Raw genomic sequence first — 14,674 nt, 5'->3', positions numbered from 1 at the left:
TTTAAGGTGTTATTAGAAGATGAGTATTCCAAGTGTGGTCTATTGGCCAATGACCACCTCTGATAGCACATTATGTTGCCCATAAAGTACTGTAATATATTTAGCCCAAGCATAGTTGATGTAGTGAAATGGCAAAGAAAAAGTACACAGACAATTACATCAAGGGTCAGGAAATGTATCAGTCTTCTCACTAACGTTTCAAAATCTTCAAACCAGTCCAAAGAGGACAATTAGCAACATTAACCACCCGCCTCTGAACAATAAAGTGTTCGACATGCACATTTTTCCTGTAAAGCCCTCCATCACAAGCTAGCTTCCAGAAGTGGTAGTCATTCATCAAACCTTCGAGAGCCATGGATTAGAAGATGCGAAAGTTGCATCCAACCTCCATCTACTTCCCCTTAATCCACTGACACGCAGTAGCGTTGTATGACGCCGATAAAGATCAGCCGAAAGATTTCAGTTACTCTTACGTAGTCATAAGATAAATTGCACTTCAGTGAACATGTGGGACTCACAGGTGTCCATTACTTTCACTGGTTAATATGGCAGGAGTGAGTTTGTGCTGACAGATTGTAAGCAGATGTCTTGGTCTCAGTAGCTAAGCATAGAAATGGATTTACTGTAAAGAACCACAGTGAGCACAAAGCTGCAGCTTTGTCACACTTCTTTGTGTATCTCTGTGTTTGTGTGTGTGTGTGTGGTCTCATGGGAAGAGCAAACTCCCGCACACCATAGATAATGCATTTTTACACTTTTCTTATTAGTCACAGTGTGTGTTTTTAAGTGTGTGTGTGCGAGCGTCTGAGCGACAGACAAAGAGAAAGAGAGGTGAGGGAGCGGGAGAAGTTTTTTTTAGAGGGAAAAAAGGGAGCGAGAAAAAGGGGGGAATATGTCAAGAACAGATCCTCATTCTGTCATGCAGTAGTCCCACCTGCCCTTCTCTCCGTCTTGCTCTCTCTTCCCCTCTTACTTCCTTTGTCTCTCTACCTCCCTTTCCTGTGTCTGCTTCCCTGCCTCTCCTTCTTCACGTCTCTTTGATTTGTTTTCCCTCCAAATCCTCCAGTTATTTTATTCCCTTCCCTGTCAATGCTGTGTATGTGTGTGTGTGTGTGTGTGTGTCTGTGTGAGTGTGTTTGCCGTCTCGCTGTCTTTTTTTTTTTAAGCCTCTCTGATGTACAACAGCTCCTTGAGGGGAGCTTTTCTCTCCCTCTCAAACACTCAAGCACACACACACACAGATATCCTATGCACCAGCTTTAACCTATTTCCCTAACACTTGCCTCAGATGGTCTCTCATCCCGTCTTCTCTCTCCATGCTAAATTATTCATGTCCAGCATCTCTGACCCACTTCCATTATAGTTTAAGACACAGACTCTGCTCTCAAAAAGTTCTTGCCCAAAAAATCCTGCTGTTCTCACTGTGTTGTTATACATCGGGCTACTTTAATCTAGGCAGCGTCAGTCAAACATAAAACAAAGTCTCTACCAAATCAGGCTCTGGCTGCTGTGCTGACGGCAAGCAGATCATTTTTTCACTCATTATTATTTTTCTCAGTTTTTATAGTCTTGATAAGAACGTATGTTTTCCAGATCAGTAAACAGGATTTGGATTTTGGCATTGAATTAAAGCTTCGAGGCCATTCTCAGCTGTAATTCCCGATAATCATTTTATCATTCTTCTGCCTTTTCAGCATAGCGTTATCCCTTTGATGTGTTTATTGCAGCCCTAGAGAACTGTTTCAAAGTTTTGATCGCACATTACCACGTCGGTAGGTGTCGATAATTTTCCCTAATAACCTCAGTTGTATAATGTGGTGAAGTGAAACTTTGTGTTGGCCCTTCTGCAGGAGAGCGCTACAGTAAATAGTTTACTATAAACCAGAGATTTATTGGCTTAACTTTGATGGTCCACACATGGCAGGCCAGTAGTAACAAATGTTTCATAAAACCTGCTCCGATGTGTGCGTTCGTTGCACTGTGTTTTCTCTTGTAGGGTTATAAAGCAGAGTGTTTGTGTTTGGGAGTTTGTGTAGTGTACTGCAGTGCAGTCTAAGAGCAGAGGGCAAAGTGGAGCAAAGGCTTGCTTTACAGGAACTATTAACTCCATGTCAGATATAAATCTGGCTGTATATATTTAATGTATGGTGTGTGTGTGTGTGTGTGTGTGTGTGTGTGTGTGTGTGTGCGCGCGCGTAAGAGAGAGAGGCAGAGAAAGTGAGGGAGCTGGGCTTGAAGCAGATGAGTTGTCTACTTGCTGGTTGTCTGCCGCAGGACAGAAGTTGTCAGCTGGGAGAGAAATACTACCCACTCAGGAGACCCAGAAACTGTGTGTGTGTGTGTGTGTGTGTGTGTGTGTGTGTGTGTGTGTGAGAGAGAGAGACAGAGAGAGAGAGAGAGAAAGAGGAGAAATCTATTAATTTTACATCCTCACGTACAATTAGATTATGCACAGTCATGAGCAGCAGAACCAACCAAAGAGATGTGCTTATGCATGCGAGGATTGTCGGAAACGGAGCTAAAAGCGTATCAGCAAAGGTTTAAAAAACAAAAACGAGGAAGTCCTTTTTTTCCTTTCTCTATCGCAGATTTCTCCAATCAATATCTTAGCACTACCTCTGTTTCTGTGTGTCTGTTTGCACAATATGTGTGAGTTCACGTGTTGTTAGCCACAACTGACAGACAGCTTTATTCTTCTCATTTCTACTTTGCACTCTCCTCTTTGTAAAAAATTATCTTTTAGCTGACATTCAACAAAAATATCACAGCCAATCTTTTGCCCCTTCGCTGCTTCCCTGTTTCTTCCTCATGCACAAACGTGTTGGCACAAAAGAGAAAAAGCAGGAAACTGGATTTTTTTATCATTAGTTAATGGTATGCCTGTTCACACAATTTCCAAATTTCATGTGTCAATTTTTCTCTAAAGTCACCTTCAAGCTAAGTTGGTAAGGTCTGAATTTTTTTTAACCCTGGAGAACCAATGGGGAACCAATGGTTCTCCATTGGTTTCCTAGGGAAACCATGGGGTCAAATTTGACCCCATTGGTTCTCCAGGGTTAATTTATGTTCTTCAGTGTGATGTGTCTAAGTGTGATCCAAGCCTATCCAATTAGTACCTTATACGTGTCTGTTAAAAACAAAATATCCATACCACTTGATTTTCTTAATTCCTTATCCAATACAGGATCACAGGGAAGCTGGAGCCTACCCCAGTAGGATATAGCCTGTTCACGTCAGCAGTCTATTACAGGGCTAAAACAGAGAGACAGACTACCATTCACATCTACAGCAAGTTTATAATCACCAGTCAACCTAACGTGTGTTGTTGGACTGCTGGAGTACCCAGGGACAACATACAAAACTACACACAGAAAGGCGCCCCAGTCTTTTTCAGTAGCCACTGTCACCTCATAGCAAGATGGTCCTGGGTTCAAACTACCTACAAGCAGGACCTTGCTGTGAAACTACACTGTTCACCACTGCAGTGCCCTCTTTTTACAGCAGGGCTCAAAATGAGCACATTTACACATTTTATGCCCTGACACATAGACCACAATAAAGAAAATTTGAGAAAAAGAACACCCGATAAAGGTTTGATCATATATTTCTTTTTCCCCAGACAAATTTGTATCGAAGCTGAAGTAAGAAGTTGAAGTTTTATAGCAATGCTGTCAACTTTAGTATGCCAGCTTTTGCTCTAGTTTATCTGGAGCATCTAAATTGGTTCCTTTGGCCTGATCGACTCATCTTATTGGTTGGTTAGATAAAAAACCAAAAAAAGCTCCGTTCTATGCAATGCAGTTGGATATATTTTAAGGCATCTCTTCAGCCTATAAAACAGAAACCAGCTCACAAATTTGTAATTCTCTAACTTCTTTCATCTTCTGGTGAAGCAGCTCAGAAGTGGCATGGGCAGATCTACAGGGTTAATGGAGAGCAGACACAGTCCTTTAACTGCTACATAAATTCTATAAATAATAAGAATTATCTCAGTTTGTGGAGATTGGAATGAGTTTGATTTTCTTTGTTTCGCTGTTTTCAAAACTTTCCTGTCTGCTTTTGTTTAAAGAGAACCAAAGCACTGATGGTTAACGTGATTATAGAGTGTAATTAACATATTTTTCCGAATCCCCAGTCGCCAGCTAAGTGAATTTGCTGTTTTTGCTTACCTCGAAACTCACTTATTTCTCAACACTGGTCAAGTAGGGGTCGAGCTGGTTTTGCGGGGAGTACTATGCACCAGGGAGAGAAAAAAGTTTAAGTGCGATTAAAAAGTCTTAACAATTCATAAATATTGTTGTTTTTTTTTTAAAGAAAACGTCCCATCACAGTGCTTGACACGCACCGCGTAATACAGGGGTTAACGAGTCAACTCTGGCGTCCTGCAAGCAGCCTCGAGGGTAACCAGAGCAGACAGTGTCACAGAAAACAATGGAGAGCTTTTTTGTTCAGTCGGAAACAGAGAACAGAGAACGGGGATTATTTCTAAAATAGCTCTGTGTTTGTCTTTGAAAGAGACTGGCCAGTATCACACTGCACTGAATCTACTTTACAGACACAGGGGCACACACACATACACACACTTCAGTCATATAGACACTAATGCAAGGAATAAGGCTTTGAATACACACAGAGAGCCTGTGAGCATGCACATACACCCTTACACAAAATACCAATGCAGTAGTATAGGCACAAACACACATATACACATGGCAGATTGCATTAAAGGGCAACAGCATGAAGAGATAATGCAGCGTACATGGGAAGCTGCTTTAGTGTGTGTGTGTAGAAAAATGCGAGTGATCTAAGACCAGGCATTAGGGTTTGTGATAAAGTGAGGGGCCTTAAGTGGTTTTAGAAAGGAGAGAGCCCCTGTGTGTGTTTGTGTGTGTGTGTTGGGGCTGGGGTCAGGTGCCTGGTGCATTTGTGTATATCTGCTTACTGTCTGCCTTGTCGCCACAGCGATGACATCATGGCACACGACCGGCCATATGACGGAAAGAATTCCTCCAGTCTTCTTTACAGACAGAGAGATAGCACGAGTGGTGAAGGATGAGGGAAAGGAAATGATGGAAACGAGAGCTGCAGTGTGGGTGGGGAGTACTGATAGAGAATAAGTGAGAGAAATTTTAGATGGAAACTTGTTAATAACTTGTAAAAAGCTTAAATGAAAAAATATGGACTGTCTGTAGGACTGGAATCTTTAGTCAGCATTTCCTGGCCAATGAATTACACCGATAGTTGACAATTCCCAACAGTTTACATCCCTTTATGATAAGAAGGCTGTCCAATATAGCGAGGTGGTGGATAAGGGTGGTGGTCATTGTCACAAGCAACCTCAATCTGGTTGCAAAGCCTGCATGCCATCACGCAGCTGCAGTTGTTGGAGTAATAAATATATTTTCCTACTCCAGCCTGTCTTGCATATATCATGTATTTAATTTTTTCCCATTGTTATATGTCTCTAACTTTAACCATGATTTATTTTCCATGGCCATAAATTTACACATAAAATTATATTGAAGTCACCACTGGCAAATGTTTTTTGAGAAGACAGTAAATCAGTTCCTGGACTAGACCGAAGCTCTTTGGCACTGAAAGCTACTGTCGGGATTTACAGAGTGAAAAGGTAGTGATGGAAAGGTGTGGACAGAAGTTATTTTTGTGGCTTGTGTTTGTGAGAGTTTCAGGCTAAATCTGGGGAGAGGGGATTTAGGTGAATTATACGTCATCATCTGCAGTAAGAAATATTGATAAAGTGTGTAAGTGTATGTGTGTGTGTATACAATTCCTGATGGTGTAAAAGAAAAAACAATAAGAAAACATAGAAGTAGAGCAAATGTAGGCTACCAGTCAGATTCAGGTTTATGGTATTCTATAAATGCGATATCTACTTTGTGCATCTCCTTACTGTTCATGCTGTCTTATAAATTTCGTCAATGGAATACACGTTCCCCTGTAGACTCCATTTACCTTGCCCTCACTGACCTCAGTGAATTTCAGATATTCCTTCTGTGAGCAGAATGGACATTGCAATTATGAGGTTTTTTGTTTTTTTTTAGCAGCAGTTGCTATTTACTTCCTCCACTGACACCTGCAATTTCTACCACAGAAAACATCTCATTCTTCTGCCTCTCTGTGGTCTGCGCTGTCATGTTTTTTTCCCCCAAGAAAACATAAATACAGCTCCTACGTTATATTTGTCCGAGTACAAGTTCCAAGCTGTGTCATCATTTTGCACATTAGTAGATGAGCCCCAGAACTTTCCATTGAAATCTGTGCTTTTTTTGTTTCCAGTTACAGTCTCACCCTCATTTTTTTCTGCTTAGTAAATCTGATCCCTTGTCTGGCGATAGGATGTGGGGGGAGAAACGGGCAGGTGGACCAGTATGTGTGAATTTACGATGACAACTCAGTAAACTTATCATTGGAGTAGTTTTTAGTGTTTTTCAGTGTTTCTCATGTCATGTGGAAAAGAAAGTAATCATGGGACCAGACTAACCAGACTTTACTGCTAGGAATTTAAGAATCTAAGTAACAGCCAGGTGTTCCTAATCAAATGCACTTCATTAATCAATTAACAGCAAATGCCAGCACCTCTATACAAGCATTCGTTTTGGCAATTTGCTGATCTGGAGCATTTAGGAGTATATTAATACAATTGCAGGAGTGGACGTCCCAGCAAATTCACCCCAAGGTCAGACCGTGCAATGCTCAGACGAAACTGCAGAAAAAACCCAAAAGCTACATCTCAGACTCTACTGGCCTCAGTTAGCATGTTAAATGTTGAAGTTCATAACGGTACAATTAAAGAAAAGAATGAACAAATATGCTTAGAAAGTTTCCAAGAGATCTTCACTCTAAAAAGTTTACACACCAGAGAACTTCCGGAACAATGTTCTTTTGACAGATGTGACCAAAGTGCAGATGATTGGCCATAATGCACAGCATCACATTTAGCAAATACCAAACACAGTGTATCAGCACAAACACTTGATATTAAATGGTGGAGGACGGGTGATGATTTAGGCTTGTTTGGGCACCTTGCAGTCACTGAGTCAGCTATGAACTCCTCTGTATTCCAAAGTATCCTCAGTTGTGTCAAATGAGAGGCCAGCTGTCCAAAGCTTGGCCTGTTAAGGTGCTTCAGCAAGCTAATGAATTATAGGATGGAGCTTATTCCATCCAACAATAATCTTTCAGGAATCTAGCTGTGAGAATATTGTTAAGTTGTCTCATCAGCATGTTATATATGATGTTATTTCAATGGCAAATCTTTTTGGTTCACCCACTGCACCATCACAGCAGTGATATTGAAATAAATAACAAGGAATGTGTTTTTCTAATACAGTGCTTTTGTTGGCTTAACAGACAGAGAAAAGAGCTCATCAACACAAAATCCTATGACAGATACCGTGTGTATATATACACTACTGCCAACACAACGTCAAGTAGTCACTGAGACGTTTAGTGTAAAATTACCACAGGATTTAATCCAAAAGGTGTATTCCAAAATGGAAAACTTACAGTATGAAAGAACTAACCTCTTTAACAAGATATTATTCTTTGTTAGTAGACCTTCCTCCATCCTGTTGCTTCGGAAAGACTTGAAAGGGGAGTTACAGATCTAAGGCTGCACGTCCACTGGGACCCTTTCCTCCGCAATGTGCTGGCTCCGTTGTCTTTGTTATTTTTAATGATAAGGACAGATTGCCAACAGTGGCAAGAGCATACTATGTTTTAAGGGCCCTTTCACAGTAGAATCATCCAAAGATTCAGCAAAAGAGTGCTGCACTCGAAACAGTTGTCTTTAACAATTACATAGCAATAGCAGTAGCCACAACCATCAGTTGTCATAAGCATGTGCTTAGCTGGGAATGTCAAGCATAGAGAGTGTGTTTCTGTGTGTGTGTGTGTGTGTGTGTGTCAGACGGAGAAGAAGGGAGAGCCACAGAGAGGCCCAGAATGAGACAAGTGCATCTGGAATAAATATCATTTTATCACCAGGGGTTTATAAGCGCCTTGTGCTGGCAGGTAACCCTCAGATATGGTATAAAACTAGACGCACTGTTAGCTTTAACAAGAGTAATGTTCCATTAGCCTCTCTGCATACGTGTGAGTCAGAATCTGTGTACCGGTGTTTGTATAAAAGGAAAGGGGAAAGACTGTGAGACTGTTCCAGTGTCTCACAGTCTGGAATGAAAAAGTCCATGTGCTAATGTTTGTATAAAAAGTATTTAATTGATTGGCTCACAGACGAAGAAAAAGACCATTCTTAGTAATAGCAAGGAAAAGTATTTCATAGAGTTAAAGACGCTTATTTTTTTGATTGCATGATGCGTAGTGTGGTATAAAAACCTTAAACTCCTAGGACCTGGCATCCACATATGTGGACATCACATTTTGGGTTGTCTAGACCAAAATACTAAATATTGCTATACTTACGAGGACGTTATACTACCACTGTTCTATCGAAATTTAAAGCGAGTGTCCTCATATGTGGATCTAATTTTTCTCAGGAACAAAAATCAGGTTAAAAGAAACCAAAAAACATAATTCTTTGTTTTTACATTCATCAGGCCCCAATCAGCCCAAATAGCAAAGAGAAATTAAAAATACATGCCATGAAAGAGTTCGGGTCTTAGGAGGATAAAGAAAAGCAATACATTAATGTATAACTGGCATAAATGGGATTAAGTATCAATCGCATATAGTTCACTGATTGCTCTTTATTTTAAATTTCATATCATAATAAGAATTTTAGTTATTTCTAATATCAGCAGGTCTTCTCATGGCTCATAAGATAAAATGAAACACTAATACATGCAAATGACATTTTTACTTACTGAGTTATCAGTAAATATGCTGCAAATAATTAAGGCATCAAACATATCCAAATGATATTTGTCCCTAGTTTGTAGTGTTTGATCTTCACCTGTAGGTCTTTGATCTCCCTCCCTCCCTCACTCTATCACTAAAAACAAAAAAAACAACCAAAATATTCAAATAACTCATTTTATTATTAAACACTGGGATACCTGACAGCACCTAATTTGGCCAGGAAATTAATCTACCGACCCATGTCCCAGCTTCCCCTGTCAGTTTAGATGCATGATAGGACATTTGTACACTGACAGTTTGGTCCATGAGGTTGACCAAAGAATCTGTGGGTCTTCACACAGTCTAAACATGTAATCTGTCTTCTTTTAGACACCCTCATCACTGCATTCCTTGTTGCACCGCTGTATCTCTCTGTGTGTATGTGACAGGGAGAGAGGGAGGGTTTAATTGCGCGTTGAGTAAAGAGAAAAAGCGCTCAGAACTGGAATCTAAAAAATGCTAATAAATTATACCTCTGTCTGCATCAGTGTGGATTTTTGTGTTTTGGCTCAAACATTATGAACACCTCTGCCAAATATGCTGTTACTTTTTCACGTGTTGCCAAAAAAGCTCTGAACTGCTAAACGATGGACTCTATAAGACCACTAAAGGTGCCCTGTGGAATCTGGAAAAAGCTGGAGCTGCCGTTTTCTAGCACATCCCCCAGAAAACGAATTACCAATTTCACTTCAAGTCTAATACAGGGAGTGCAGAATTATTAGGCAAATGAGTATTTTGTCCACATCATCCTCTTCATGCATGTTGTCTTACTCCAAGCTGTATAGGCTCGAAAGCCTACTACCAATTAGGCATATTAGGTGATGTGCATCGCTGTAATGAGACGGGGTGTGGTCTAATGACATCAACACCCTATATCAGGTGTGCATAATTATTAGGCAACGTCCTTTCCTTTGGCAAAATGGGTCAAAAGAAGGACTTGACAGGCTCAGAAAAGTCAAAAATAGTGAGATATCTTGCAGAGGGATGCAGCAGTCTCAAAATTGCAAAGCTTCTGAAGCGTGATCATTGAACAATCAAGCGTTTCATTCAAAATAGTCAACAGGGTCACAAGAAGCGTGTGGAAAAACCAAGGCGCAAAATAACTGCCCATGAACTGAGAAAAGTCAAGCGTGCAGCTGCCAAGATGCCACTTGCCACCAGTTTGGCCATATTTCAGAGCTGCAACATCACTGGAGTGCCCAAAAGCACAAGGTGTGCAATACTCAGAGACATGGCCAAGGTAAGAAAGGCTGAAAGACGACCACCACTGAACAAGACACACAAGCTGAAACGTCAAGACTGGGCCAAGAAATATCTCAAGACTGGTTTTTCTAAGGTTTTATGGACTGATGAAATGAGAGTGAGTCTTGATGGGCCAGATGGATGGGCCCGTGGCTGGATTGGTAAAGGGCAGAGAGCTCCAGTCCGACTCAGACGCCAGCAAGGTGGAGGTGGAGTACTGGTTTGGGCTGGTATCATCAAAGATGAGCTTGTGGGGCCTTTTCGGGTTGAGGATGGAGTCAAGCTCAACTCCCAGTCCTACTGCCAGTTTCTGGAAGACACCTTCTTCAAGCAGTGGTACAGGAAGAAGTCTGCATCCTTCAAGAAAAACATGATTTTCATGCAGGACAATGCTCCATCACACGCGTCCAAGTACTCCACAGCGTGGCTGGCAAGAAAGGGTATAAAAGAAGAAAAACTAATGACATGGCCTCCTTGTTCACCTAATCTGAACCCCATTGAGAACCTGTGGTCCATCATCAAATGTGAGATTTACAAGGAGGGAAAACAGTACACCTCTCTGAACAGTGTCTGGGAGGCTGTGGTTGCTGCTGCACGCAATGTTGATGGTGAACAGATCAAAACACTGACAGGATCCATGGATGGCAGGCTTTTGAGTGTCCTTGCAAAGAAAGGTGGCTATATTGGTCGTTGATTTGTTTTTGTTTTGTTTTTGAATGTCAGAAATGTATATTTGTGAATGTGGAGATGTTATATTGGTTTCACTGGTAAAATAAATAATTGAAACTCTGAATGTTTGTAAAGCATTCCCGCCTTAAGCTTAACAACCGATATATGGAGCAAGTGCCTCTCTCTCTCTCTCTCTCTCTCTCTCTCCTGCCGCTACTTCATGAAACTGCTTAATGATCAGCTGATCGGCTTTTCTGTCGCGACTCCGTCTCTCTTCTTTGCTTTTGGCCCACTTTGCACCAGAAAGAGGAAACCAGCGGCTAAACAACAGCAGCACGTTTAAGCTTGATAAGCTGTTGTTAGAATTTATTTAATATTACTTTCTACTCGAGGATCTTTTTCTACGCAGCTGACGGCTGGTAACTGTGCAGGGGCGGATCTAGCAAAGTTTAGCCAGGGGGGCTGATAGGGCATTAACAGGGAAAAGGGGGCACAAAGACATACTTTTCTTTCTTATTCTCATTTAAAATGTCTAGCTTTTAATAAATAATTATCTGAATCTTACACCCAAAGTTTTAATCTGATGTAAAATGTATAGAAGTCCATTACTGTATATAGTAACTGTTAAGTCTAATATACCCTAGTAAGCTATAGTACTTTTTCCTTTGGGAAAGTACCATCTGTGAATTCTGCAATTCTGTTGAAGAAAGATGTTGAATCTATTTAATTATTCTTGAAAAAATAATTGATTTCTGTGCATTTTTTTTTCACACTGCATCAAATTAAAGTTGATTACATCGATTAAGCATCACGAAGTGGAGGGTGGAGGGTGGTTCCCTATTTTTTATTTTTTTTTGCTGGTAGTTTGCAACCCTATTAGTTAGGTTGCTTAATATTTCTGCTAAGTACTCTTTAAAATACCAGAATAGGGAGGATGGAGCAGGTTTAAGTTTATTAGATTGATCAGTATTGCTGAACTATGAAATATTTTGGGCGCAGTGTACTTTTTACACACAGGTATAACAGAATAGCTTTAGTGCTGTTGTTTATTTAAACTTGAGTATGAACTTATACAAAATGCAGCAAGATATTAAAAAACAGTTTTATTGATTAAAAAATGGGTATATATTTGTTTTTTGTTAAGTTGCCTAATAATTATGCACAGTAATAGTCACCTGCACACATAGATATCCCCCTAAAATAGCTAAAACTAAAAACAAACTAAAAACTACTTCCAAAAATATTCAGCTTTGATATTAATGAGTTTTTTGGGTTCATTGAGAACATGGTTGTTGTTCAATAATAAAATTATTCCTCAAAAATACAACTTGCCTAATAATTCCGCACTCCCTGTATGTCCAAACCCTTGACATTTTTTGCCTAATTCGTGAGTTGTTGATGCACTCTGGTTTCTTCTTTTTGAGTTTACTTTAACATTTAAATGTCTTAAAACTGTATTTGCAAAAAGACACTTTTACAAAAAGTAAAGTGAAAAGTGAATGTGTTCCACTTTTTACATGTTTTTTTTTTTTTGCAACGTTGCATTTTTTATGTGTTCATGTGCTTGTTTGATTGTGTGTGGCAAGTCTTTATAGGAGCATTATGGGATTGTGGAAAAAACAGCAGCGATTTAGACTGAAAACAGATATAATTTTGAGAATTCTTAACGTTGGGTGTCCTTGAATGTGGTTCTGTCCAATTTGTGGCTGATGGGATGAATGGGATGTGGCTTGGTGCTTCTCGACCACATGGAATGCTATCTATCTGTCAACCAGATCATCCAGGCAGGAGGGAAAGATAGACGGAGTCAAAATGGCTGGAAATGGAGACAGGGACTAGAGAATGGTATGGAAACGGAGGGAGAGAGAGGCATATAGAGACTTGAAAATACATTTTTACATAATTGCTAATTGCAGATAATATCAAATATATGCTCTTAGCCCTTCTTGGAATACTGGGGACTTGGGAGTTTTGTGTTTACAACCAAGTTAGAAAATATGCACTTTCACGATTGTCCCTATTTTCTCCCTAGTTTTTCATCATTGTCATGTATCTTCTTATTTTAAAACTGTTTATGCAGGAAGAGCCAATCAAAAAGTGCAAAAAGTTAGATGAGTAAAATAAAGACATATCAGATAAGAACCAATGGGAAGTAGACTCACTTGGCACTTTGTAAGGAACATATTGTTTGTTAGGCACCCTTTTACCTCCACAAGTGCCTAAAATCTTTGTGGCATAGATTCAGCAAAGTGCTGGAAACACTGATGCATCTATGAGAGTATGAATGTGTATGAATGTTAGATAGAAAGCAGTTACATTGAAAAAGCATAGAAAAAAAGTCCTTCTATGAATTTGTAAATGAAGCTGAATGAAGTTATCGCTATACAGGAACCAGACCATTTACCATTTCCAGCATCACACAGTTCTTCCAGGATGTAAATCTCCCATTGCACCACATCTCAAAGGTGCTCTATTGGACTATGACTTGGTGGCTGTGTGGGTCATTTGAAAACTCATTGTCATTTTTAAGAAACCAGTTTGAGATTATATGAGCTTTGTAATGTAGTTCATTATCCTGATGGAAGATGGGTACACTGTGGTCATAAAGGGATAGACATGGTCAGCAACAACACTCAAGTAGGCTCCAGTGCCTAAACGATGCATTCAGTGTGTGGTCCCCTGCTGCTGTAGCCCATCTGCTTTAAGCTTTGATGTGTTGATGCTCTTCAACATACCTTGATTGCAACAAGTGGTTATTTGAGTTCCTGATTGATGCCATTCTCCTCTGGCATTTTTGTACAGGGAACCACTGCTCACTGAATCTTTTATCTTTTCGTGAACATTCTTAAGTAAACCCTGTGCAGGAAAATCCCAGTAGGTAAAGCAGTTTCTCATGTCAGCCCGTCTAGCACAAACAACCATACAAAGTCACTTCGATCACCTTCATTCCCCATTCTGATGGTTGGTTTGCACAGCAAGTCGTGTTGACTGTGTCTACATGCCTAAATGCACAGAGTTGCTGTCATATGATTGGTTGATTAGATATTTGCATTAATGAACATCTGGTATTTTGGTGAGTCTAAGCAACAATACTGTAAAACTCTTGTTTGCATGCTCTGCATCATAGTCACCATCAAGAGTCTTCCTTGTTTTTTCATAATATAGAGCTTAAGTGTGGTTAAGATGAGTGTGCTCTTCTGGTTGACACATCATGGGTTCGCCATAAAATTAAAGGGTTCCTTCACCTAAATTAGTCTACAACCACGCCGTTGGTTATAGTTGTACTGGTTCAGAGTTTAAGGTGATCTATTCCTGCAATTTCTACATTCAAACAGAAACAGGTGGAAAAGACTGGGCTTTAATCTGTGTTGACACAAAGAGGCATCTTGTGTCCAACGCTAGATTAACCACAGATAGTTTCAACTTAAAGTAATGTCATTGTAACTTTTCAGTGTCATTAACACCACAACTAGACCAGGAGCTGCACTACTCCTGAAACATTCTTAGTGAAAAATTATTTCATAATATTTTTTATGGCGAGGAGCGTTATTAAATGCTTTTAAGAATGTGTGTGAAGCAACAGTTTTCCTTTCTTTTGATGTAATTTTAATAAAAATGAATGCTTTACTAATCACAATTGGTCTCTGCGCAGGCAAGAGGCACTCCTGGCAGCGATAAGTGAGAAAGACGCCAATATCGCCCTGCTGGAGCTCTCCTCGTCCAAGAAGAAGAAAACCCAGGAAGAGGTCGCAGCTCTGAAGAGGGAGAAGGATAGTCTGGTTCAACAGCTCAAACAGCAGGTAAGACTCAAACACTGACATCCAAGGAAAAACCAGGAAAGCTTTTTGAGAGGAATGCAGGTTCCAAATCTGGAAAAAAAATG

General features: G+C 40.1%; 1 protein-coding gene across 18 annotated transcripts in view; it reads left to right on the top strand.

The window, feature by feature from the left end:
• The window catches only part of LOC120735704 (ELKS/Rab6-interacting/CAST family member 1-like), a 158,916-nt gene that overhangs the window by 103,798 nt on the left and 40,444 nt on the right, over positions 1-14,674 (top strand). For all 18 annotated transcript variants that reach the window (XR_005696337.1, XR_005696336.1, XR_005696339.1 and 15 more), the window contains one exon: positions 14,444-14,591. Coding sequence is in view for 14 of the 18 variants with exons in the window: in XM_040035275.1 (XP_039891209.1) it covers positions 14,444-14,591 (148 nt within the window). In the remaining 4 variants the exon portion in view is untranslated. The remainder of the gene's footprint in view (positions 1-14,443; positions 14,592-14,674) is intronic.

The sequence above is a fragment of the Simochromis diagramma genome, unplaced genomic scaffold (assembly GCF_900408965.1).
Source record: "Simochromis diagramma unplaced genomic scaffold, fSimDia1.1 OVJJ01000816.1, whole genome shotgun sequence".
Classification (NCBI taxonomy): Eukaryota; Metazoa; Chordata; class Actinopteri; order Cichliformes; family Cichlidae; genus Simochromis; species Simochromis diagramma.
The sequence above is the reverse complement of the archived record's forward strand: the minus strand, read 5'-3'. Positions and strand labels throughout refer to the sequence as shown.